The sequence below is a fragment of the Oryctolagus cuniculus genome, chromosome 13 (genome assembly GCF_051225735.1).
Source record: "Oryctolagus cuniculus isolate XC-2025 breed Fujian yellow rabbit chromosome 13, ASM5122573v1, whole genome shotgun sequence".
NCBI classification, from domain to species: Eukaryota; Metazoa; Chordata; class Mammalia; order Lagomorpha; family Leporidae; genus Oryctolagus; species Oryctolagus cuniculus.
This window is the reverse complement of record NC_142879.1, coordinates 56,090,704-56,118,490: the sequence shown is the minus strand read 5'-3', so window position 1 is coordinate 56,118,490 and position 27,787 is coordinate 56,090,704. Positions and strand designations below refer to the sequence as shown.

Sequence of the window (27,787 nt, the reverse complement as noted above, 5' to 3'; positions counted from 1 at the left end):
TTTTCTTTTTTTATACATCATCATATTTTATTTTACACTTATTAAATTCACTTTGCACCTAGCACATCTTGAAGTTTTATACACGGATCAAATTGCTCTTCTAGAGATGCTCAAATAAAACAGCAGTTTCCTTTCACATTAGCCAATGTTTGCTTAAGAAATATAAGGAGTCTGGATTTTAAATTTTCTATACTGTGTTTATTTTTACTATAAATTTACTTAAATCACTTCGGACCCAGCATGTCTTTAGGTTTCACCCACTCATCAAACTGCTCTGCTGTGAGATACCCAAGTTCAATAGCAGTTTCTTTCAAGGTTGATCCATTTTTGTGTGCTGTCTTAGCAATCTTTGCTGCCTTGTCATATCCTAAAGAAAACAGAAGAAAAGGTAGGAATTAGTAATGACATTTTTTCTAAAGCAAAAGATAATTAATTATTCTTGTTTACTTTATAATGATGCTATGAACCTCTTAAGTTATCTAAATAACTATTGCTTCTTATATAAAATAAAATCCTTACTTTTCTTAAAAACATTCCTCACTTTCTGTACCACATTCACTTCTAAGTTGAAACTGCCCACTAACTCAGATATTTTTACAGGAGAAAATAAATATAGCACTAGGATACAAAAATATATACTTGGACATATTTGTCAAACAATATACTTAACTAGAAATAATGACATGTTGCTACAGAGCTATTGGTGGGCTAAAAGCTCCAGTCCTGCACAAAATAAAGTAGTGCATGATTGGCAACTGAGGTGAATGGCTCCAAAAGCTGAGAAGAGGAAGGGGCTTAAGGACAGGAGAGGAGAGGAGAGGAGGAACAAGGCACCTTCAGGGTGGCTTCCAACCTCTCTCCTCTCTTTCACTCTCCACTGCAACGGCTTCCATTCCCAGCCTCTTCCACACATTCCAAGGGTACAGATGGGGAAGTCTTAGTAGAAAACATAAATGGCACGTAGTGATCAGATTAGCTCTGAGAATTCCCAAGTTAAACTGTTGTGGTCAATATTCTATACTTTTATGTTAATAAGGACTTGAACATCTAAACAATAATGCTTACCACTTTCAATTGTCAATTTCCAAAAGTCACTATTAACAATCAGCCCATCACATAGTGAGGACATAAAGAACCCATGGTGTGGAGGGTTGTAAGATGCATGTTCAGTCAGCATAGTAAGAGGATGTTTACTCATCTTATCCATGCATGGCCTCTGATAAGGCTTTTTCCTCATAGGAAATTAGCCCCATGAAAGGGTTATCGATCATTTAGCTTTTAACAGAAGCTTTCATAAGACATCCTGAAGTAAAATTCTGATACAACACTTCTCACAAGCCTTTGGGTTCCCCATTATATATCTGCAGCTGAATGTTGATAAACAACACATTTAACTGAAATAAAGTATCATTACTGGGGCTGGTGTTGTGGTGTAGCAGGTAGAGCTGCTGCCTGCAATGCCAACATCCCATATGGGAGCAGGTTCGAGTCCCGGCTGCTCCACTTCTGATCCAGTTCCCTGCTAATGCACCTGGAGAAGCAGTGGAAGATGGTTCAAGTGCTTGGGTCCCTGGGGTCCCTGCATGTATGTGAGAGACCTGGAGGCAGCTCCTGGATCTGGGCTCTTATGGCCTTTTGGGGAATGAAACAGCAGTTGGAAAACCTCTTTCTGTGTCTTTTCCTTTCTCTTTCTAATAAATAAATTTAAAAAATAAAAAGGACTTACTTAAAAAAAAAAAAAGTAGGTGTTTGACCTAGTGGTTAGCATGCTGCTTGAGATGCCCACATCTCATATTACAGTGCCTGGGTTTAAGTCCTGGCTCTGCTTCTCAATTCCGATTTCCTATTAACGAGCACCCTAGGAGGCAGAAGGTGATGGTTCATGTGCTTGGGTCCCCGCCACCCACACGGTAGACCTGGATTATTTCTGTCTCTCAGCTTGGACCCGGCTCAGCCCCAGCTGTTGCAGGCAGTTGGGGAGTGAACCAACAGATAAGAAGGAGCTTTCTCTTTGTTTCTTTGTCTCTCAAATAAATAAAACCTACACACACATACACACACACACAGACACATACAGATATGTATATGCATATATACATAATTACCAATCTTAATACTACACCAAAGAACACCACATAACATACTGGGCTCAGAACTACTAAAGCAGTGAAATGAGCTCTAACTTTCAAAAACTCAAATTAAAACTTGATATGAACCCAAGAATATAAAATTTGTCTTGAAAGCCCAGGATTATGACAGCAAGAACATTTTAAAGCAGTAACCATATCATGCCAAATGACTACATCATAACTTGTTCTAAAATAGAGAACCAAAGAATAAATTAATCTCAGTTCAGCAAAAAGTAGGAGGAATTTTCACATATTACAACATAATGCAATGTCTCAAAACCTACAAAAGTCAAAACAGCATATTTAATGGGAATCACTATAGTCAGACTATAATTCAAGTCAATATGTTTGATTCTATATAATTAAATATTTCCAATTCTGGGAAGATTTGCAATATATAAGCATGGTTTGAGACCAAATGTTTGCATTTTCCTCCTTTTCTCTATAAACAGTGAATATATAACTTTTCATTTTAATTGGTAAATTTCCATTTCTGAGGTGAATGAAACAACAAAATCAAAGCCCTATAGGGCATCTAGAAGGTAGAAAATGAATTCATTCCATGTTGCTAATGAGCCGGTGCCACCTAGTGACACTGCCAACCGAGGGTCCTATAAATAACCTTAACACTCCCCAAGTGTCTCCAGAGAAGATTTAGCATCTGAATTCCATTAAGATTAAAGTCAGTTTGACCCAGAACTTCTGAATACTTCATTTCAATAAAATGAAGCATAATGGATTACGCTTTTGAAAGAACTATGATATCATAAAAGTTACCTTTATAATAAAATAGTATCTCTCAACATACAATTTCAAAGATGTGGAGAGAGTTTATGGGAACAACTTCCAAGAGGAATTTGCTATAGCACATTAATTCAATATTATCTTTAAGTTTTTCTAGATTTTTAATTTTTAGTCAAGATAATATTATTATTCCTTAAACTCTTACCTATATGTGGATTGAGAGCTGTCACCAACATTAGAGACTCATTCATTAGCTTATTGATCCTTTCTGTGTTAGCCTGGATCCCCAGGACACAGTTTTCTGTGAAGGAAACTGAAGCATCCCCTAGCAGTCTGGCTGAGTGCAACACATTTTTAATCTTTGAAAGAAGGAAAGAGAGAGAGAGAGAAAAAAAATGTCAAGGTCAGTATTTTTTTAATGAATAACATGTATTATTTGCTGGTTCACAGTGAATACATAATTCAATAAACATCCAACATTGTTTTAAATTGTAAGGCACTATGTCCAGTAACACAAATGTGAAGGAAATTATAACATTTGAAGGTAAAGAAATCTAAAAAAGCCAAAGTCACAGATACAAACAATAAAATACAAGATAGTCGATTCACTAGTCCTTGCCCTTAATTTGCAGGACAGTATTGTTTAGGTTATATCAACCTGAAATTAAAGCATAATTGTTAGGATTCAGGCCTATAAGCATATAATTAAAATATATACCATATTAGTGCTACCATGAAGGTCTCACTTATGTTTGGCTATTTTTCAAGTAGAAAAGTACGTGTACTGTGAGTCTTTTAAGTATTTTAATTTCCTCGCCAATAGTGAAACTTGGATATTGCAGTTGTTAGAGCATTTCCATCACAAACACATAGGGTTCTGCTCCACTGATTTTCAGCAGGGTTCTACACATTGTTTCTGCCCCTCTTCCCTCAACTTCATGGTCCATGAGAGACCAGCTTCCCCAGGCATGCTCATATTGGGTGTGTGAAGTGCTGGATACTAGCATGCGGCCTCTCAGCTGCGGACCTGAATGAAGTCTTTCTGTAAAAGTGTTGAGGCATCGTCATAGAAAATGCTCCAAAGCTGTCTCTTCCCCTCTTCTCTCCCTCTTATGATCAAGATGAAGACTACTGGATTGGGTAAGAACAATTTTAAATGGTGTAACAAAATATTATGATTTGAGCTTAGAAGTAAACCTAGAATTTTCCTAGTGTTCCCTTATTATAGGTGTTTATGTCTAATGACTGTAGAACTTGAATTGCTCTAACATGTGAATGACTAGCCTTATGTTTTATTTCCTTTGAATTTTATTTTGTGAAGTATCTCCTATGAGTAGTTCTCTCTTTAAAATATAATATTGTGTGATTACTTCCCAACTTCAGTGAAAGTTAATAGAATATTTAACTATACCAGCATCTATCTTAAAGTACAAGTATTAAATAAGTAACTGCACTTACTAGATTTCTTAATTTGGTGCATTGAGTGGTAGCTTTCTGCTGTTACATCATGGCAGTCACAGATGAGATCACAGCTGAACCAGAATTTGGATTACTGAAATGCGCTTCCTAGCTATTTTTTATTTAGATATAGAATACACAATGAGAACCTTATGCTTAGAATGTAGCAGTAACAACAGAAGGTCACTACACTGCAGGACTTCAAAGGTTTGAGCATGTGACACTGTCTTCTTGTTGGGAGGAGCAGGGTATAAAAGTGTAGGAGATGTAGAATATTTAATGATGATGTTTTATATGTATGCTTAATTTCCATGATATTTATTATTTTGTAAAGACATTCGTGATTGTTTAGTTGTTTTTATTATATTTATGTATAAGTTTGCCTTTTCTAACTAAATAAGCCAAAAATTCAAAAAAATACAAAATAGTCCATTTATTATTTAAAATAGAGACAAGAAGTGTTAGAGACCATAGAGAGAAATTATTTCTAGCTGTAGAAACTGGTGAAGTCTGACTTGGTGGCAAGGACTTAGACAGCCAAATTGAAAAAGAACCTTGCATGCAGGAAGAAGAGCAGAGATGCAGGGGTTATATGGGTCAGTACATGACTCAGAGGCAATCAGTAAAGTCAGGGCTTCCCAGTTCTTACGGATCACCAGGTTCTTAACGCTTAACAAAATAAACATTCTATAGTCTTGCCAAGGCAACATTTTACAAAGTGCTTAAAGGAGGTATAAAATCAATTGGTTTGTTTTAGTATTTGTTTCATTTTGGTAACATCTGCAATAAACATTAATATATACCTGCATCCTGGGGCAAGCACTCTGGCATAGCGGGTCAAGCCGCCACCTGCAGTGCCAGCAGGCCTTCTCTTTCTCCTCTTTCTCTACCTCTATGTAACTCTCTCAAATAAATAAATAGATCTTCTAAAAAAAAAAAAAAAAAAAAAAGATACACCCACATCCTACATCTTCTGATCTAAAACCACAGGGTCTGAAAACAACAAAATCTAACTGAAGATACAGAACTGTAAGGTTTGAGACTAGTGACTATATTATAAGGCAAATGTTAATTATCTTGGCTTATTTTCTATTAAAGATGAAAAAGAAATTTAAAAAAAGATTTAAAAGGCATGCATTCTACACAAGGTGTGCCAGGCAGCTTGTATTGCTTAGAAAATCCAGAAGGAAAAGTTCAGAGGTCTGAATTCTGCTTTGGCCTGTCTTTTTATTTATACTAGAACAAACCTTCCCTGAGGGAAATAAAGATAAAAATCCGTCATGCTGGGGCTGGTGCCATGGCTCACTTGGTTAATCCTCTGCCTGCGGCACCGGCATCCTATATGGGCGCCAGGTTCTAGTCCCGGTTGCTCCTCTTCCAGTCTAGCTCTCTGCTGTGGCCCGGGAGTGCAGTGGAGGATGGCCCAAGTGCTTGGGCCCCTGCATCTGCATGGGATACCAGGAGGAAACACCTGGCTCCTGGCTTCGGATCAGCGCAGCACTAGCCATAGCGGCCATTTTGGGGGTGAACCAACGGAGGGAAGACCTTTCTCTCTGTCTCTCTCTCTCTCTCTCACTGTCTAACTCTGTCAAAAAAAAAAAAAATCTGTCATGCTTACTGTTCTAGCACTAGTGCCCAGCATAATGCCTGATATGGAGCAGTAAGCAGTAAGTATCTACTGAATGCACTGAATGAGTATACTTAGTATTTTTCACTTGCACATTCTTATCAAGTTAAAGTTAGACTTTATACCAGACACCAATAGGAAGTACACCTCTAATATATTTTTAGCGGTAACACTTTACACAAATGAAGGATTCTAAACAACGATGACGGCTGCATTATCTGAGAAGACTCTGGATCAAAGATGATGTCAGTTTGTTCTGTGTTTGTAAAGATGAAAGAGAAAGAAGAGTTTTAGTGGACAACAATGTTTTCAAGATGTGTGGAAGTAAAACCAGCGAAAGAAAAGTCTGAGAGAGGACAGGAAGAGAATTTGGGAGAAGTGTTATAGAAACCAAAGATGAAGAATGTTTCAAGGAGACAGACCACATCAGATATTAAAGAAGAACTACGGGTCATCTACTGAATTGAAGTGGTCAAATAGGGAATGAGAGACAATTCAATATGGTATAAATGAAAGTGAATGGGGCTACTTTCTCAAGAAGACTGAATTTGAAGAAAGAAAAAAGCAACAGCATGAGAAGGAGACAGTGTTGATGGGGAGGCTTATTTTTTCCTTAAACTGAGGAGATTTGAACTTATTTCTAGTCATCAGTATCCCCAGTGTAAGGGACAAATCTACTTACAGAATTTTTCTTTTTATTAAAAAAAAGCCATCAAATCATTTGCACTAAAAGTCATCTATTTCCTAATATCTAGGGTTATTTTTCTAACATTAATAAGTGCTTGATTTCCAATTGCTAATTATGTCATCCAGCTACCTGATATGGAATCTCCAGAAACATTTATGGAAGATAAAAACCAAGACAGATAGCCTTCAATCAAAAACATTAAAAAAACAAATTAAAGCTTACCATCATTGGCTTGAAAACATTCAGCTCAAAATGTCCATTGCTGCCTCCAACTGTAACAGCAACATGATTCCCCATGACCTGGGCTGCAACCATGGTCATTGCTTCACACTGAGTAGGGTTCACCTTGCCTTCAAGAAAATCACCAGTGACAGAATCCAATTATATATGCCCACAGTTTCAGGTTATCAGTTAAGATTAGGTTTTATACAAATAATTAGGAAAAGAAGGAAATCTAATTTTATTCAATAAAGACAATAAAGCAAGGCCCAACCATCAGTGCTGTTTAGTAAAACAAACCAACCAAAGGGGGAAGGATAGCTGCAAAGTATGACTCATTCAATGTCTAATGAGTAGCCACAACTCCACATTAAACGCAATCCTCCACTTACATGACTTTCATTTATTCTATAAATATTTATGGCATCGGGTACTGAATGTACCATGGTAAACCAGAAAAGCAGCAGGCTCTGCCCTTGCAGAACTTGGAGGCTAGACAGGGAGACCTGGCAATTTCAATGGGTAGGGGGAAATACTGCGAAGTGCAAGCCACTATGGGAGCATTTATTAAAGAGACCTTTCACTAGCCCTTGGAAGCCTCTCCTTATGCTGTAATTTTCCTAGCCATTACAGGAGTCTCTGGAACTCTACCACTGTGGCAACCCCTAATAAGTTAAGTTTGAACCAATATTCCAGATTCCTCTGACTAGCACACGACATTGGGAAGATTCCTTTATCTGTGACTCTCAATTTACTAAACACATCATTTTTCAACATGAAGTACTTTAAAACTAGATCTTTTCTCATTCTATACAGGTACAAATTTAAAAGAATATACAGTCAGGCTCTTCTTTCTCAATGTAAGTTATATTCACAGGCTTAGTCCAGTGTACTTTGGCCAACAGAGGCCTTTGAATCTTTCTTGCCACCTAACATATTGCTATCTTTGTTATCAGCTAATATAATAGGCACATATTCTCTCCTTTTACCAGTCAAGTGGAAGAGTCAGAGCCCTCCAGCTTGCTACCCAAACATTCCTCCAGACTGAAGTCACTCATTAGTCACTCCTTAAACATCTCTATTCACGCAGCTACATTCATCTGTCAGCACTGCCCACACTTCCCCACTGAAATCAATGAGTATCCTATGAATGTACCAAATGACTTATGAAATCCAACTAGACACCCCTGTCTGTGTCACTTCCCTTATCCAACAGGCTCCTAACTCACTGCTAGAAGTCAAACAAGAGGAGTACGATACAACTCGTTTTTGTTCAACCCATGCTGACCACTTTAATAGCCTGTTCCAGAATTCTCTAGGTTTTGGAATGTGAAAGGGTTCTACTACACATTTTCCCACGTGGGAATCAAAAAATACGCTGCCAACTCAGATTCTTTTTTTCTCCTCTTATTAGGTGATGTTCCCTGAAGTCCTAGTAAAAGATGGCTCACACAGACCTTTTGAAACATGTGTGCCTCACATGTCCACATCCAGCTTTGATATATCATTAAACCAAAAGTGACACATTCTGTAGCTAAGAATGCCTGGGACCTAGTAAAGTTCCAGCTCCAGCATTTACTAGCTGTGTGATTACCTGGCATGATACTGCTTCCCGGTTCATTTTCAGGCAAGATCAATTCTCCCAGGCCTGACCGAGGGCCAGAACCCAGAAAACGAACATCATTTGCTATCTTCATCAGACTGCAAGCAGTCGTGTTCATGGCTCCACTGAGCTCAACCAGAGCATCATGAGCAGCCAGAGCTTCAAATTTATTTGGAGCAGTGACAAAAGGCAAGCCTGAACAAAAGAAAAAAATAGCCTATGTGGATGAAAGGGTAAAATTAAACATTTTTCTACAATCAGCAAGTCAAACAGAAAGTCCCAGTATACAAAAAACAAGAACAGAACAGCAATTTTATTAAAAAACACAACAAAAAAACAAAAAGCTGCTTACTTCAAGACTCAAGCTCTATCTACAATTTTTTTAAGCAGTCCTGAAAGAGCAGAAAGAATCTGGCACTCACACATTTTAAAAGGATGAAATTCCCAGTAAATACATTGAAAGAAAAATCATGATCTTATTGCAAACACATGTGTCTGATGCCTAACTACTACTGAGAAAAGATGAGAAGTAGGCAGCACTCATTCTTCTTTATTCCGTCCTTCCTTCCTGGCACATTTTTTAAAAAAATTTTTTGCCCACTTTACCTCGTTTCATTCTCACCTTTAGTCAGGAGTCAACAAAATTCCCTGAGAATAAGGAGCTAAAATGAGTTCAATGTTCAATCTCTCCCATGTTCAAAATTTAAAAACCTAAATATTTTAAACCCTAAGAATACAGCTTTTTTCTGTTAAATATTGATTAAAACACAAATGAACTGGGAAGTTATAATGCGTAATGTATAATTATCACAACCTTCACCCTCTGGTAACATTTACTCCTTAAGAGTTTTCTAAAAATGACAAGATTAGGTTTTATACAAATAATTAGGAAATAATTAGGATAATAAGTTATCATTATCCAGAGTATAATACTCCCTCTTCTAAAAGACAGACAAGATTCAAATAGGTCAATAAATCCAACAAATAATACGGTATAACACAGGAAAAAAAAGAAATTAGGTCTCTGTCTACAACATATTTACCATTCAAATAACTCATTAAAGTTGTTTCTGTCTACTTTGAAAGTTTTACTTCAAAACATAAAGTTTTGAGGGGAAATAATTGAATACTATCAGATAGTGAACAAAACTAACACTGTTAGATTTTAATTGCATTCTGTCTGAAATCACACATGGAGAACTTTTAAAAAGTAAAAGAATTGGCCGGCGCTATGGCTCACTTGGCTAATCCTCCGCCTGTGGCGCTGGCACTCCGGGTTCTAGTCCCGGATGGAGCGCTGGATTCTGTCCCTGTTGCTCTTCTTCCAGTCTAGCTCTCTGCTGTGGCCCGGGAAGGCAGTGGAGGATGGCCCAAGTGCTTGGGCCCTGCACCTGCATGGGAGACCAGGAGGAAGCACCTGGCTCTTGCCTTCAGATTGGTGCAGTGCGCCGGCTGTAGCAGCCATTTGGGGGATGAAGCAATGGAAAAGGAAGACCTTTCTCTCTGTCTGTCTCTCTCTCACTGTCTAAATCTGCCTGTCCAAAAAAAAAAAAAAAAAAAAAAAAAAAAAAGCATTAACAACTTCTTAAATAAACAAAAAACATATGAGTGATGGCAGAATACTATTTCTGGATTTAAATTTAAACATCAAGAAAATATATAGACTAGTATAATGAAAATGACTAGTAATTCATGTTATCACTAACCTGTGAGGGCAGCCACCTTCGCAGCAACCTTTTCTGCAAAGCCAATTCTAGTATTTAAGCCAGTACCAACAGCAGTGCCTCCAGCTGCGAGCTCATAGATTCTTGGCATGGCAGCTTTTATTCTCGCCATTGCATATTTCACTTGTTGAACATAACCACTGAATTCCTGAAAAGAGAATAAAATTTAAGATAAGAAAAAATTTCTTCATGGCTTACTAACTGCACCAAAAAGAAGTTTTACAAATGTATTTCAGAATACTAAATTATAAGCTACTCAAGTAGTATTTGTACTATTTCAGTTCATATGATGAACAAAATATAGAGAAGGATAAAGATTTATAAGCCTTTAATGTAACACAATGCCTCTGATAACATGCTGCCTGTTTCAATCCCATCCTTTAATAGAAAGCAAAGAAAAACAGCACAAGAAACAAACTTTAGAAAAGAATGCCTTCACTACATTAAATTATTGATTTCCTGGCATTCTACTATATAATCCAAAGTGCTTTGTTACTTTCTGGTGTGCTCAAACTACTTTGAAGAAGAAAAACTACTGAACCCTCTCCCAAGAAAAATTCTCCATACAATTTTGGTTTAAAAACCTGACAGGAGGGACTGCTGCTGTGGTGCAGTGGGTTAAGCTGCAGCCTGCAGTGCTGGCATTCCATATGGGTGCCAGTTTAAGTCCTGGTTGCTCCACTTCCAATTCAGCTCCCTGCCAATGAGCTGGGAACATAGTGGCCCAAGTCCTTGGCCCCTGCACTCACGTGGGAGACCCAGAGAAGCTCCTGGCACAGTCCTGGCCATTGTAGCCATTTGGGGAGTGAACCAGGGAATGGAAGATCTTTTTCTGTCTCTCCTTCTCTCTCTTTGTAACTCTTTCAAATAAATAAATCTTAAAAAAACAAACAAACAAACAAACAAAAACAACCTGACAGGAAACACGAGGACATTCTACAGAAACTTCAGACGGTAAGTGACTCACTGAACAACACACAAGGTGATAGAGGAGTAAGATTATAGCTACTACAACTTTCATTTTAATTTTAGTACCAATGTCACATAGGCTCCCCAGCAATGGCACGCTTTAAATAAAGCAACTATAGAATTTATCATGTCTTGAACATACCAAGGGTCTTATTCATAATTATGCAGAAACAAAAGGCAAAAACTATGATTAACTAGGCAAGCCAAGATATATAATTACACTAAATCTTTTTTTTTTTCCTGTTTGAAAACACACTTTTGATTAGCATTAGGGATTTCATAATGTCCTAAAGAAAACATTTCAAAAGCAGACCTGATTCATCCAACATAACATCACACACACACACACACACCTCATCTGGATTAACTAATGGAATATATTTTAATTGGAGAAAAATGCACAAACTCAAAAGATAACTTCAATCTTCAATAAAATTATAAACGCTTCTGATAAAATCAAATAGGAAAATGTGGTTTTCTGCCATATTAGGCAAAATGATGATTTTACATATAAGGCTGAGTCGGGCCCCAAATGAACTTTAGCAAAATGGTTTTCAACATGTGCCACACCAAGGTCCCATAGCTTGCACACCGCAGTTAAAAATTAAACCCACGCAGTCTGATTATGAGCCTGGCTGATAGCCAGTATACTCCGTTCTTATACTTAATGCATGTTAATAAAAACTACTGTTTTTTTTTTGTTGTTGTTGTTGTTTTTTTTTTTTTTACAGGCAGAGTGAGAGAGAGAGACAGAGAGAAAGGTCTTCCTTTACCTCCAATGGCCGCCGCGGCCGGCGCACTGCGCTGATCCGATGGCAGGAACCAGGTAACCAGGTACTTATCCTGGTCTCCCATGGGGTGCAGGGCCCAAGGAATTGGGCTATCCTCCACTACACTCCCTGGCCACAGCAGAGAGCTGGCCTGGAGGAGGGGCAACCGGGACAGAATCCGGCGCCCCGACCGGGACTAGAACCCGGGTGCCGGTGCCGCAAGGCGGAGGATTAGCCTAGTGAGCTGCAGCGTCGGCCAAAAACTACTGTTAATACAGAACAATCTCTGTCACTGAACTTAAGTGATATAAACTTGGCCTTTTAAAAAAGCGCAATTTTTTAGAATATTTATTTATTTATTATTTGAAAGGCAAAGTGACACAGAGAAGGAAAGACCGAGAGAGAGAAAGAGGTCTTCCATCTGCTGGTTCACTGCTCAAATGGCTGCAATAGCCAGGTCTGGGCCAGGCTAAAGCCAGAAGCCAGGGACTCCATCCTCATCTCCCCCTGGGCAGCAGGTGGCAAAGTACTTGGGCCAGCATCTGCTGCCACCCCAGGTGCTTAACAGGAAACTGGATGGGAAGCGGGGCAGCTAGGATTCAAACCAACATTCCAATATGGGATGCTGGCATCTCAAATAGTGACTTAACACACTGCACCACCACACCAGTCCCAAACCAGTGCAATTTTGAGGGTGATACACTGGCTATTCATACCAATACCTAAATTAAATAAAATAAAAATTCCACACCTGACCAAGAGTAAGTGGAACAGCATCCTGAGTATGAGTTCGTCCAATTTTGATGATCTGAGCAAACTCTTTGGATTTTGCTTCCAGAGCATCATGTAACTTCTGGAGTCCTGGTAAGAGTACTTCATGAACTTCTATTGCAGCAGCAATGTGCATTGCTGTGGGGAAAGTATCATTTGAACTCTGTGGAAAATGTTTCAAAAGAAATATAAAATGTTAAATCAGATACAGTAGGAAACAAATTTGAATGTCTCAATTAAAAAATTCACTGAATGACTATTCAAACCTCAGCATATGGAATACTCAAATTCATGTGTGACAAGTCATAGGTCACTTAAGATCAAACAAGAATCAATCTGATTTCCAATACAAAACATACTGATTTATTATACTGTATGCTTGTACATTATATATAATATATATTATCTCTACCTAATAAATGCAAAACATGAAAGTATAGTTATTAACGGCATCTAAAGATGGCAGTAACATATAATTATGTACTGTACATGGTATTTTATAAACACTTCTTTATGAAATTTTTTAAGTTTTAAGAAAAACAAACAACAAAAATACACAAATATATTAAAGGCAAATGTCATAAATGTGATTTTTATAAAGTTTGAGACGTACAGCTGAGATTCTTAGGATAAATAAGAAACGTAAGAAGTTTACTCTGCTAAATCTAAGAAAAATCTCAGGTATGCTTTTCAATTTATGGCAAAAAAAGAGAACATATACTGACCTGGCTTTTATTAACATGATCATTGGGATGCACAGGTTTTTTACTGCCAAGTTCACCTCCCAACATCTCAATTGCTCTGTTGCTAATGACTTCATTTACATTCATATTTGTCTGGGTTCCCGATCCAGTCTGCCATATCACGAGAGGAAAATGATCATTTAATTTACCTTCAGCTACCTACAAGAAAAAAAAGTTTAAAATTAGTATTTTTAGAATAAAATATTCAGCATTCATTTTGCTCTTTTTGTCTACCATACTTAAGTAAACTTTAGTACAGAACTATTTTTAAAATGCTCATTGTTTTCATATACTAAATGATATCTCCTGGTACCAGAGAGTTTAAAAGCAGTTGACCCATGGCTCTAAGTCTTGTAGCTTCATATGTTCTAACCACTGACACTTTAGAAAGTGTAGTATTATCCTTTATAGATGGTGTGATAATTCACTGGTTTCAAATGAAAAGTGAATCCAAGTCATCTTTCTTCTTTTTCCTCCAGCTGCCTCCTCTAATAGAGGGCCAACTGTCAGGCCTGGCCAATATGTTGTCTTTAGATACATGCATTGTTGTTGCTCAGCAAGGATATCCAACAGATGTTACCACCAGAGTCAGCATGAAAATGAACCAGCAACTTGAAAAGTGAGCTAATAGCTACTTCATTGCACAGATGTCCAATGAGTGGCAACTGCCAAATGTAGAAACAAGCACTATCCAGATTTGCCCCTATTTTTGTCATGTTTTTAATACTGTCAGCTTATGTGTTAGTTTTTGGATTTCTAGCTCTTTGAAAGATAGGATGCTTAACTTCATCTCCTGGAATGATTTCAGCTTACAAAAACAGAATGTACTTGAGAAGTCTATTACCCTGAGCAGGTGAACAACTAGTTCACCTTAAAATAAAACTTACCTAGTTCTATAAAAAGAAGAGGTGACCAGGGTAGGAAATTTTTAGAACTGAGAAATGCATAGAAGTCTTTAAAGATCTACCCCTCTGAAATAATGACTGTTGGTATCTTGCCATCTCCTTGCAGTCTCCATCCTGTATGTGTGTGTGTGTGTGTGTGTCTATGTGTGTGTGCATATAGTCAGACTCTGTATCTTTGGGTCTTATAATGTGAACTCAACAAATCATGAATCAAAAATGTTTGGGAAACAAAAATATGTCTGTACTGAATAGGTACAGAAGTTTTTCCTTATCACTATTCCCAAAACAATAGAATATAACAATTATTTACAAAACATTTCCATTGCATGAGGTGTAAGTAATATAGAAATGATTTAAAGTATATGAGAAGGTTTTGAAATTCATTAACTCAAGAATTCATACAACCCCTTCCACCCTGCCAAGGTTATCAGCATTTGGCTGATGGTGTAGGTCTGAAGCTATTAAGTATACACACTTATCACCCCCTACCTCATCTGCTGCCTTCATTATTGCATTGGCGATCTTTGGATCAAGACCATAATCCTGGTTTACTTCAGCAGCTGCTCGCTTCAAGATGCCAAAAGCTTTAATAACTGGAATCTAAAATTAATCAGAAAAATATTTCAAATTTGCAATTTGAGTTAAGCATGAAAGTTTACTGTTTTATGCAAAAGAAAAAAGTTTACATAAATCTGTGACTTAAGCCAACACTATGACCCTAAAATGTTTAGGATACAGAGAAAGAATGAAAATAATTATATAATGAACCAAGAATCACAAATACCATATATCTGTTTAGGGAACAAAACAAACACACTGACTCCTTAAGTATGTGCATACACACACACACACACACACACACCCCTATGTATGTCTTATTCATACATACACATACTCACATAGACAGAATGAATTATCATTGTATTTTTATAAATATATACTTAGCATGAAGTATGTCTATTTCATACATTACATATAAAAATAAATGGTTTTCAATCATTTCAACAACAGCCATGATTTTCTCTCACTGGATCCCATGTTTTATTACAGTTTTTTATTTTTGTTTGTCTTCTTTGAAAAAAGGAGGGAGTGACATTTGCTTTGGCATAGCAGTTAAGATATCGCTTGGGACACCCACATCCCCTAGCCAGATGCCTGGTTCAAGTCCTAGCTCTGCTTCTAGTCCAGCCTTGGGAAGGCAGCAGGTGATGGCTCAAGTACTTTGGTCCCTGTCTCCCATATAGGAGACTCAGCGTGAGTTCCAGATCTCTGGAACTGGCCTAGCCCAGTCCTGGTGTGGTGAGCATTTTGGGGAATGAAACAGTGCATGGAAGATCTCAGTCTCTATTTCTCTGTCTCTCTGCCTTAAAAAAAAGAAAGAGAAAAAAAGGAAGAGGAAGAAAATAATTTTTTAAAAAATATTTAATTAGTTAATTAATTAATTAATTAGAAAGGCAGGGGACCAGCATTGTGGTGTCACAGGTAAAACCACAGCCTGTGACACCAGCATCCCATATAGGCACTGGTTGGAATCCCAGCTGCTCCACTTCTAATCCAGCTCTCTGTTAACGTGCCTGGAAAAGCAGTGGAACATGGCCCAAGTGCTTAGCCCCTATACCCACGTGGGAGACCTGAGGGAAACTCCTGACTCATGGCTTAAGCCTGGCCCAGCTTTGGCCAATGCGGCCATTTAGGGAGTGAACCAGTAGAGGAAGGTATCTCTCTCTGTCTCTTCCTTTCTGGGTGTAACTCTTCAAATAAATAAATAAATCTTAAAAAAAAAAAAAAAAAGAAGAAGAAGAAAGACAAGAAAAAAAACCAATCAGCTGTTGCATATCTACTGGAAAAAGAAAGGAAGAGAAGATCTAAATCAATGGCTTAACACTGATTCCCATACCCAGGCACCGAGTAGGCACTAAGCAAATGCTCATGGAACTGAAATGTAACACAGGACACAACTGTGATAAGAAGAAAGGTAGAGCTGCACAGAGAGAGAGAGAGAGAAGAAGAGAGGGAAAGAGAGAGAGAGAGAGAGAGATTTTCTATCTGCAGGTTTACTCTCCAAATGGCCAAAATGGCCAGGACTGGGCAAGGCTGAAGCCAAGACCAGTAGCTTCATCTGACTCTCCCATGCGGGTGGCAGAGGTCCAAATACTTGGGCCATCTTCCGCTGGTTTCCCAGGTGCATTAACAGGGAGCTGGATTGGATGCTGGTGCTGCAGGTGGCAGCTTAACCCACCATGCCATGCCAGCACCATATAAAAATTTTTTTTGTCCATTAGTCTGAAATAACCAGTTTCTGAATGTGTGTCATTTTACCCCAAAGCCAAAAATGTATTTTAGTTAGTGAGGTCTCGACAGTCAATAAATTGAAAGAATTTTTATAAATCCATGGTTCTGCAGACTCACAGCTGATAGTTGCAGTGCCAGCATCGCATATGGGTGCCAGTTAGTATTCTAGCTACTCCTCTTCGAATTCAGTTTTTTGCTATGGCTGGGGAAAGTGGGAGATCCAAAAAAAGCTCCTGGCTCCTGGCCAGGATCAGTTCAGCTCTGGCCGTTACGACCATTTTGGGAGTGAACCAGCAGACAGAAGACCGCTCTCTCTGTCTCTCCCTCTGTAACTCTACCTCTCAAAGAAATAAATATATCTTAAAAACAAACAAACAAAAAAGTATCACTGGAGTTTAAGGAAGGGTCACATTATTCTTAATTTACTCACATTATTCACATTAGTAGTTTATATTGGAGGCAGATATTTAGCCTAGTGGTTAAATGTTGGTTAAGACTCTCATAACCCACATAGGAATACCTGAGTTGCATACCTAGTTCCAGCTTCTGATTCTAGCTTGCTGCTAATGCACACCCTGGGAGGCAACAGAGGATGGCTCAGGTAATTGGGTTCCTGCCACCCATGTGGGAAATCTGGACTGAGTTCCTGGCTCCCAGCTTCAGCCAGGTTTTGTTGTCCATTGGACCTCAGGTACAAAGGACTGGGTTTAATCCCACCACTCATTTCAGAGTATATATAATCTGTTTCATATTTAATAAAGTTCAGGATATTGATCCAAAAGAAATCTAATGTGACAAAAAGAATAATTTAGTTGCTTGCCTCTCACAGATACATGATGCAAATAGCAGTGACATACCCTAGAACTGCACAACTAGCTGACTAAAGCAGGACAATCAAAACATGAGGCATGCTACCCCCACAACACAGGCTGGGGCCAACCTCCTTAATATCAGGACTCAAACTGAAGGACAGTGTTATAGGATTGGTCATTACCTTCTGTCACACAACCATGTAATCAGACCATGTTCCCCCTACCACCAAGCAGACTGTTGATGGCAGTGACAAGATTTTCCTCAAAGACATGCAGGTACCTGTTTTATTGAATTTATTTATTTTTTTGAATATTTATTTTATTAGTTATTTGAAAGTCAGAATTACACAGAGAGAGGAGAGGCAGAGAGAGGTCTTCCATCTGCTGGTTCAATCCCCAGATGGCCACAATGGCCAGAGCTGAGTCGATCCAAAGCCAGGAACCAGGAGCTTCTTCCGGGTCTCCCCTGTGGGTGCTGGGGCCCAAGGACTTGGGCCATCCTCTACTGCTTTCCCAGGCCATAGCAGAGAGCTGCATCGGAAGTGGAGTAGCCGTGACTTGAACCGGTGCCCATATGGGATGCCGGCACTGCAGGCAGTGGCCATACCCGCTACGCCACAGAGCCAGCCCCTACTGAATTTATTTAGTTAGTTTTATTTGACCAGCAGTTAGAGAGGACAAGAGATAGAGAGAGAGACAGAGACATCTACCTTCCATCCACCACTTCACTCCCCAAATAGCCACAATGGCCAATGTTGTGCCTTGCCAAAACCAGGAGCCAGGAGCTTCATCTGGGTCTCCCACTTGGGTTCAGGGGTCCAAGTATGTAGGCCATTTTCCACTGCTTTCCCAGGAGCATTAGCAGGGAGCTGGATCAGAAGTGGAGCAGCCAGGACACGAACCAGTGCCCATATGGGACGCAGGCAGTGACTTAACCACTATGATACAATGCTGCCCAATCAAGTACCTGTTTTAAAATTCTATAAACTTGACAAGATACAGTCTTAAAGGCTTAGAGAAGAGTTAAAATATGGAAATTAAAATTATTTAGGGTAAACAATATATAGAACATAACTGGTAAACAATGTCTCACCGGTGCAGCCTGGCTACTTCTAGGATTATTGGCCTATTCTGCATTCCTGCATTGACTATTTCTCATACTCCAGCTGGGCTCCAGTAGGATATGTAAGGGATTTCATCAACTCTTTTCACACTTTAACATCTCTGAAATCAAGATGTATCTTATTATCAATGACATGTCACAACTTCAACTAGCAGCATTTTTCTTTCTTACTGGTACTTATTGGTGCAATTTCTAATTGATAGCACCTTGGATTTAATGAAATGTAATAGACAGTTTAATCATTAAACTTTTCATGTAGCATGGAACAAATATCTATCATCTATACACACTATACATGGTGAACAGTACTCTGATGTATTCATATACTGTACCCTTTTCTAGAAACTAAAACCAGGCTAGAAGGTATAATATTAAAGAAAAACCCGAGTTTTAAATCAATTTTTTTTAAAAAAAGTATTTGAATATTGAAATACAAAATGTTTACAAACTGTAAATCCTAGCAAAAAATCTGTAAATACCCACGAGGAATGAAAGGATCATCATTTAGTTTTACCAAATAAAAATCCAAAATATTCAAAACAATGGCTCAGTAGCACGCTAAAACTTCAAAAAGTTCTCTGGCATTTTAACGAAAGACATATTATTGTTCATAAAGTCAGTTCTCTAGTAACTCTACATTTTATCTCTGTAATATTGATTCACAGGGTAAAGTAATTCATTTGAATATAACTTATTCATCCAAAATTAGCGAACATTTCCACAAAAGCACTTACTGGCATGCGTTCCGTCACACCTCCAATCTTGAAGTTCATTGTAGATCTCACAGTCTGGGCACCATAATACTTATCATTTGGGACCTTGAGTTCCCCAAAGGTATCATATTCTGTCCTGAAGGAATTTTGGCTTGCCTAAAGATAAAGATTAGATACTATTATAACATGAAAATAAATCAAGTATCAAAGGCAATAGCATCTTAACAGCTGTATGGGGAGAGAAACCTTAAAAGGATTACAAAGAAAAAAAAATCCACTTTGATTCTCATTTTACTTCCTGCCTTCAACTCTTTTTTTTTTTTTTTTTTTTTTTTTTTTGATAGGCAGAGTAGATAGTGAGAGAGACAGAGAGAAAGGTCTTCCTTTTGCCACTGGTTCACCCTCCAATGGCCGCCATGGCTGGCGCGCTGCAGCTGGCGCACCGCGCTAATCCAAAGGCAGGAGCCAGGTGCTTCTCCTGGTCTCCCATGGGGTGCAGGACCCAAGCACTTGGGCCATCCTCCACTGCCTTTCCGGGCCACAGCAGAGAGCTGGACTGGAAGAGGAGCGACCGGGACAGAATTCGGCGCCCCGACTGGGACTAGAACCGGTGTGCCAGCACCGCTAGGTGGAGGATTAGCCTATTGAGCCGCGGCACCGGCCCTGCCTTCAACTCTTTCCTGGAAAATTTGCCATATGAATTTATTAATAAAATATTTAAATTAATTAAAGATTCTACAATACATACACTATGCAGATGATAAATACATAGTAAGTCTTTAAAGTACGCATAGTAATCTTCACCATTTTAGAAGGATGCCTATTATTAAGAATTGGGCAATTCAATGTACACAGGTTAAGTTTATTTTACTGGGAACTTCTAGAACAGACCAGGAATAACACAATGAAAAAATATATATATTTAACAAAGCTTAACTATGGTCTACAGACACTATTCATAGAGACAGCATAGTATAATGCTAACAATCCAGACTTTGCAATCGATAACCCACCATGGAGTAGCTGCATCACATCTGCAAGCCAGCTTTTCTCATCTATACATTAAAGTAAAGGTATAGACAAGGGGAGATAGGTTAGGCCAGTTCTTAGTTTTTTCAGGATGATTGAGAATCTGAGGAAAACGCTGGATTCTTTCTCAAAAAATGCACAGGTAGATATTTGTGTAATTGTATACTTAATTTAGGGAATTTACATTTTGATGCTAAATCACCATCCAAAGAACCTATGGACCAAAAGCCACTTTCAAAGAGAATGAATATTTCAACAAGTACACTAATTATAATAATAAAGTGCTCAATACAATATTGTACAAAAATTACTAAAAAAACACTAGAAATTCAGAATTTATGCATGATACTTTATATTTAGAACACCTAAGTGAGATACTCAGTTTGGTACGTTCACCTTGCATTAATTATGAAATAGACTGGATCAAGTAATTAAAAAGTTTAAAAATCCCTAGTCAAGTAATTTCATTTTGGTAGATAGTACACCAACATGGAAAAATTTAATTTGTAGTTATTCCTTGAGATTAGACTACAAAACTCTGTTATTAAAAGTTCTACGAAAATAAAAATATCATTGTATCTAGATAGAGAAATATAGAAGTGGAAATAGTAGCTTCTTCATTCTGTATCTAAAGATACATAGACATGCTGAGATCTATTAAGGAGAAGCAGCTTAAGTAAAAATCATATCAGGGCCGGCACTATGGCATAGGGGGTAAAGCCCCCACCTGAAGTGCCAGCATCCCATGTGGATGCCAGTTCGAGTCCTGGCTGCTCCACTTCTGATCCAGCTCTCTGCTATGGCCTGAGAAAGCAGTGGAAGATGGCCCAAGTCCTTGGGCCCCTGTACCCAAGTGGGAGACCTGGAAGAAGCTCCTGGCTCCTGGCTTTGGATAAGCCCAGCTCCAGCAGTTGTGGCCATTTGGGGAGTAAACCAGCAGATGGAAAACCTCTCTCTCTCTCTCTCTGCCTCTCTGTAACTCTGCCTTTCAAATAACTAAATAAATCTTTTTAAAAACATCATACCCGGGGAGCTGGTGTTGTGGCGCAGTGGGTTAATGCCCTGGCCTGAAGCACCGGCATCCCATATGGGTGCCAGTTCGAGACCCGGCTGCTCCTCTTTCAATCCGGCTCTCTGCTGTGGCCTGGGAAAGCAGTGGAGGATGGCCCAAGTCCTTGGGCCCCTGCACCCATGTGGGAGACCTGGAGGAAGCTCCTGGCTCCTGGCTTCGGATTGGCGCAGCTCCGGTTGTTGTGGCCAGTTGAGGAGTGAACCATTGGATGGCAGACCGACCTCCCTCCCTCCCTCCCTCCCTCCCTCCCTCTCTCTCTCTGTAACTGTGACTTTCAAATTAATAAATAAATCTTTAAAAAAAAATCATCATACCCTGGCATTTACAGTGCCACATAGCAAACTTGTCACCCATTACCTTATTTGACTTTCACAAACACCCTTGCAGATTTGATTACTACCATCCCCACTTTAAAGGAGGCACTGAGGTTCAGAAAGATGAAAAAACAAAACAAAACAAAACAAAAACTTCAATGAATCAGAGAACAAGGGAGAAGGCCTACACTCAATTCCTACCCTGTCAGATTCCAAGAGTGGCTTGGAATCACTTTTCTTTCACCATCCCCATAAACTAAGAAACCGATGCAGTAATTCCAGGACCGCTTGCATGAAACCCTTCAGCTGTACTCCTTCTTTGCAAAATAAAGGAGCTGAAGACATATGCCATAGATTTTTCTCTAATGGAATTTGGCTACACTGACACCACTGTACAGCAACGTGCCTGCTACTCTGTAAACCAAAAGCAGGTGAGATTTCACATCCCTAGTGTACAAATAAAAACATCTTGCATTGCAACCTTCGTTTTGGATATCCTAAGTAAATATGCTTGTATGTTAAACTGTATCTTGGACAGATAACATTTGCAATGACAGCAATGGTGCCAAGAATACTAGGTTCTTCTTTCTCTCCATCATTAAGAGGCATCATCAAGATGCCAGAAAGGAGGCTAGTTTTCATCAGTGGTTTGTGAAATGAGATTTGATTTCTTCAATTTACATCATGTTTTATGTTCAAAATTATTAAATTTTCATCATAAAACAGCACTAAGTTTATCTTCCAAATTAAGATTGCTATGATAAAATTTAAATCAATTCAAAATACTTTGAAAGATCTACATAAACAAGTTTTAGTTACATTCTTCAGTTTAAAACTTAAACAACTTTAATTCCAAATCAAGAAATGTCTCAATGAAATCCTAGGATTTTGACAGGATCAATTATTAAGAAAGTATAGATGTTAATCTTGGCAGACATGATAATCTCAGCAAACACTTTAAAAGATATACTTCATCTTTATAGAAATTAAAAAAACTGCAAAGTTTGCAATAACAACTGTTGCTTGTGGCAGCTTAGTTAATAATAAACTATTCTCAAAAGTTCTTATCTGTTTATGTGACCCCAGGAAATATACAGGCTGCACACATATATGGGGCAGAAATGAAAGCAATGCTGTAAAACACTCTGTAAAGCTGTACCCAACAGACCTAAGGCTAGGGGCTGCCCGCACATTACAGGAAGGTAAAGTGTGTCCCCCAACTCTGGTATAATACCAGCCCAGAAATATGAACTGTTTCATGGAATACGAGAACTTTAACTGTGCTTCGATGATCTGAAATACAATGTTATTCTAAAAGATGGAAAGAGAATCAGAAGGGAATAACAGGACATGGCATTCCACTTAGGAAACACTTTATTACGAAAATTGGAGGGGCTGGCATTGTGGCCTAGCAGGTAAAGCCACCACCTGGGATACCAGCATCCCATATGGGTGCCTGTTTGTGTCCTGGTTGTTCCATCTCCAATCCATATCCCTGGTTATGGTGTGGGAAAAGCAGTGGAAGATGGTTTAAGTGTTTGGGCCCCCACCACTCTTGTGGGAGACCCAGATGAAGCTCCTGGCTCCAGGCTTCAGCCTGGCTCAGCCCTGGCCATTGTGGGCACTTGAGGAGTAAACTAGCGCATGGAAGATAGATCTCTCTCTCCCTGTCTCTGTTTAACTCTTTCAAATAAATAAATAAATATTTAAAAGAGACAAAAATTCAACATCTGATTTCATTGTGCTTTGGGTTTTCAGTCTTCTGAAAAAATCTTTCTGGTACTAAAACAAGGTGATCACCAAGTCTCAAAACAGAGAAATATATAATATATAATATAATATTGCTACACTGCAATGTAAAACAAAATATTATCTACTTTTCCAGACTTTATAGCTATCTTGAAAATCACTGAGGCATTAAAAGAGTGACTTTTTTGACAGGCAGAGTGGACAGTGAGAGAGAGACAGACAGACAGAAAGGTCTTTCCTTTTTCCGTTGGTTCACTCCCCAAGTGGCTGCTACAGCCGGCGCAGTGCGCCGTGCCAATCGGAAGCCAGAAACCAGGTGCTTCCACCTAGTCTCCAATGTGGGTGCAGGGCCCAAGCACTTGGGCCATCCTCCACTGCCTTCCCGGGTCACAGCAGAGAGCTGGACTGGAAGAAGAGCAACGGGACAGAATCCAGCGCTCCAACCGGGACTAGAACCTGGTGTGCCGGCGCTGCAGGCGGAGGATTAGCCTAGCGAGCCGCAGCGCTGGCCAAAAGAGTGACTTTTTTTTTTTTTTTTTTTTTTTTTTTTTTTTTTACCGGCAGAGTGGACAGTGAGAGAGAGACAGAGAGAAAGGTCTTCCTTTTGCCGTTGGTTTACCCCCCAAATGGCTGCTGTGGCTGGCGCACGGCGCTGATCCAGAGCCAGGAGCCAGGTGTTTCTCCTGGTTTCCCATGGGGTGTAGGGCCCAAGCACTCGGGCCATCCTCCACTGCACTCCCTGGCCACAGCAGAGAGCTGGACTGGAAGAGGAGCAACCCGGACAGAATTCGGCGCCCCGACCGGGACCAGAACCTGGTGTGCCGGTGCCGCAAGGCGGTGGATTAGCCTAGTGAGCGGTGCCGCTGGGCAAAAGAGTGACCTTTAAAAATGTAGAGCTTCCCTATTCAACAAGTATCCAAGGCATAGAGCTGGTCTCCCTATTAAATAGTCTCACTCTCAACACATTTATTCTCTGTAGAATATATTACAGTGTAACACAAGTATGTTATTGTAAATACCTGTGTGACTTGCACATTGAACCACCCGCTGGTTCACTCCCCTCCCCAATTGGCAGCAAGGGCTGGAGCTACGCTGAAGCCAGGAGTCTCTTCCCGGTCTCCCACGTGGGTGTAGGAGCCCAAGCACTTGGGCCATCCTCCACTGCCTTCCCAGGCCACAGCAGAGAGCTGGACTGGAAGTGGGGCAGCCAGGTCTCGAACAGGCACGCATTTGGGATGCCAGCACTACAGATGGGGGCTTTACCCGCCACGCCACAGCGCCGGCCCCTAAACATTTCTTTAAACGTTCTAAAATGCACTAAAATGACCATGGTGAATTTCAAGAACACACAGCATCCCAGATTTTGTACTTTCAGCTACACTGAAGCCATCAAATTATCTTAAAGCTTAAATACCTTGATGAGAGGCATACGTAAGAGCAAGCACTCCCTACATGGTACCTTCAAATGTGCCACCTTGCTGAGTGGGTGAAATGTACTTCACTTTTACTTGGAGAAACTGAAGCTCAAATACAAGCTGCCCAAAGTCTCCACTTCGACTGGCAGGGCAGGAGTTGAAATGGCAACTCCGAAACCAAACAGTATACAACAGTGAACAGTGCAACACTCTCACTGAACTTGTAAACTTCTCCTGCTACACTGTCCGTTCGCACGGAAAGCTTTTTAAAGCCAAAATAACCAAAAGTGACACTCTGCAGGGCGAAAGGGCTCACGTCCTAACTTGAACTCGGGCCTTCAAGTGCCTTAGCTGTCTCTGTGAATCAAAAGTACTGATTTAGCTAGTTAGGTTCTGTCTTCTCCAATCGCACCATGCTCACGTTTATGAATTTCGGGGTTTTAGAAAAATTGCAGGAGAGGCCATTTCACTTTAACAAATGGACTGGTAAAGTCTTTAAGACCCAACAAGCTCTACCCCAACCGGAGGGAGGGTCTGAAACCAGCCCGCCTCACCAAGGCACATGGCCAGTGTCTGGCCAGCCAGGCCCCGTTAAGGGGTGGGGACGGAAGCTGCCTCACTCCCTCCTCTTACTGTCACCACGCACCTTCCCTGACCGCAGCGCCCCACGCCAGGAGGGCTGGGGGCTTCGGCACAGGCGGAAAACGCGCTCGAGGCGGGGTATCTGCCGAATGTACTGGCCACGGCCCGGCCGCGGGGCACCCGGGGAAGGGCCAGGAGCAGACCCAGCAAGACCCACACCACCAGCTCCTCACGCGCTCCCGGGAAACAGAGAGTCCTCGCAAGCGCTGGAGGCGACGCAAAGGGCCTACAGGCCCGCTCCGCCAGCGCGGGTGCCGGGCCCAACGCCCCGGAGAATCCCTCCCGTCAGCCCGCGGGGGCCCAGGACGGTAGGCAGGCGGGCTGAAGGTCACTGCAGGGAGGCTGGGGGACAGGCGGCCTGCGCTCACCATTCGAGCGGCGTTCGGAAGCCAGACTGGGAGGACGGCAGCGCCACTCAAGCCCGGAGCCGAGGCGGAGGCTGGAGCTCGCGCAAGGTGGCCTGACCGCGCGAAGACCCGGAGTGCTCGGTACATGGTGCAAGCGAGAGCGTGGGTAGACGTTCTGAGCTACTGCAGCCACGCCTCCGAGCCGTCTGTCATGACCCGTCCCGCCCCCTGCGCCTCTGCTCTAAGCCAATCAACAGCCTCACCTCGAGCCAGCGGGGCGGAACCAATCGCGAATAGCCAGTAAACATTGAGGGGGCGGAATAATTTCCTTTAGCAGCGCCAGTGTTTGAAGCCCTCGGATTCATGGGAAATTAGTGAGAAGCGAATTATGGGAAGGGAGGTTGGGCGAGTTCTTCCAGCCAGTTTGTTGTGTGTGGTTAGTAGAAGGCGGGGCTGTTAACTGCTGAGTTAGTGTTTAATCGGTGAAATATTCATTCACTTACCATGGTTTTTCGTTGGAATCCTTAATTTCTTCCAGATCACGTCTTCCAGGTTGGATTTTGGAAATCACAACAAAACGCAGAGAATGAAATCATTTCTCATGAGCCGAACACACAGAAATAAGCTAACCATCCATTAGTTTTAATTTATCATTTTGAGATTTCTATAATTGCATTTCTATTTAACACGTGCTGGAGGAACTCTCATTTTTAAAATGTGTGGAAGATACCCACAATTATTATTTTAATAAGTGATGACAGGAAAGCAGGAATTGATAAAATGTCTTCTAACCACAGCTTTACACCCTCCCCGCCTCGCTTTCTGCTACCTACTGCTTGGAACTAGATGATAGTTAATAAAGAAAGAGCCATTGAATGATTTCCAGAAGTCTAAAGTCCAGAACCTGCAAAGCCAAGCTTGAGAGTCATTAGCTCTGTCAAACCTCTTGGTAACATTGTTTTTGTTATTTTGTGACTTTTTAATTTAGTTCATATAGTTAAAGTGTAAAAATGTAAACGAGAGACTGCACTGCTTGAACTATAAACAAAACACCCCAGAAAAACCACAGGAGTTCTTTGTATTTCAGTATCTTCTCCCTCTGTCAACTGATGGTTCAGAAATTAATAAGATAATTGATGAAAAATGAAATCACAGGTAACTTTGAAGCTAGAAGGTCATGAAAAAAGTTGAGTCAAAATGTAAAGCATGATTTTAGGAAACAATGAGCCACCTATCCCATAGGTTTATGCTTTCCATTATTAAAAGGCAAACAACACTTATACGTTTAGCATGAAGTTAATATGTTTATTGTTAATTTGACAGAAAGGTACAGAACACTTGCTAACAATTACTATTATTTCCTGAGAAATGCCAGCATTTTATCTATTTGTTTCATACTGTTTGTGAAACAAACACAAATGAATAAAACATTACTAATAATGGAGTAGCATTTTTTCCCCATACTCCAAGCAGTATCATTATTTCAATATGTATTCTTTTAGTTCGTTAATGCATTTTTTTGCTTCACCCACTGATAAGCAAAAAAATGGTTTTTATATTTGCTTTAAAGTTTTACTGTTCTGTAACTAAACTATATGTTTTTGGAATATGGCCATGATATATTTAAATTTTTGGTTTTTAACTTGAGAGGAAGAGATCCTATCTACTGGTTCATTCACTAACTTATTCATATTCTATTGTACAAATATAAAACATTTTATTTATCCAGTTTCTTAAGAAAGGGCTAGAAGTTTTTTTGCTGTTACACAGGATGATTTAATTAACATAAGTTTAAGATTTTTTTTCATAGATCATCATTCTCTTCATTGAGTAGCATCCTTCTTCTGACTCCTTTATGCCTGTTGATTGTGATTTTAAATTGTTTTCCAATTATTCATGTTTTCATTCCAGTTTTTATTGCTTGTTATC

The 27,787-nt window shown here is 39.9% G+C and overlaps 1 protein-coding gene across 2 annotated transcripts; it reads right to left on the bottom strand.

Moving 5' to 3' along the window:
• On the bottom strand, window positions 1-26,040 carry FH (fumarate hydratase). Of its 2 annotated transcripts, XM_089311630.1 has the most exons (11): window positions 25,880-26,040; window positions 19,312-19,446; window positions 18,548-18,678; window positions 14,840-14,950; window positions 13,428-13,604; window positions 12,683-12,865; window positions 10,175-10,340; window positions 8,460-8,663; window positions 6,869-6,996; window positions 3,079-3,232; window positions 1-367 (listed from the first exon to the last, which is right to left on the bottom strand). In XM_089311630.1, exons 4-11 carry the CDS (start codon window positions 14,855-14,857, stop codon window positions 225-227), a joined length of 1,173 nt encoding a protein of 390 aa, XP_089167756.1. In that variant the 5' UTR covers window positions 14,858-14,950; window positions 18,548-18,678; window positions 19,312-19,446; window positions 25,880-26,040; the 3' UTR covers window positions 1-224. The 2 variants fall into 2 exon arrangements, with proteins under 2 accessions (XP_089167756.1, XP_002717380.1); XM_002717334.6 differs by lacking the exon at window positions 18,548-18,678.
• Window positions 26,041-27,787: the final 1,747 nt, after the last annotated feature.

Bases quoted from the DNA above. Each gene is read 5' to 3' on its own strand.
- FH (XM_002717334.6), bottom strand. From the start codon at position 26,005: ATGTACCGAGCACTCCGGGTCTTCGCGCGGTCAGGCCACCTTGCGCGA. The intron at 19,447-25,879 runs GTGAGCGCAGGC...CTTTATCTTTAG, and splicing joins TTCCGAACGCCGCTCGAATG to GCAAGCCAAAATTCCTTCAG. The intron at 10,341-12,682 runs GTGTGGAATTTT...TTCTCTTTTCAG, and splicing joins TTCCACTTACTCTTGGTCAG to GAATTCAGTGGTTATGTTCA.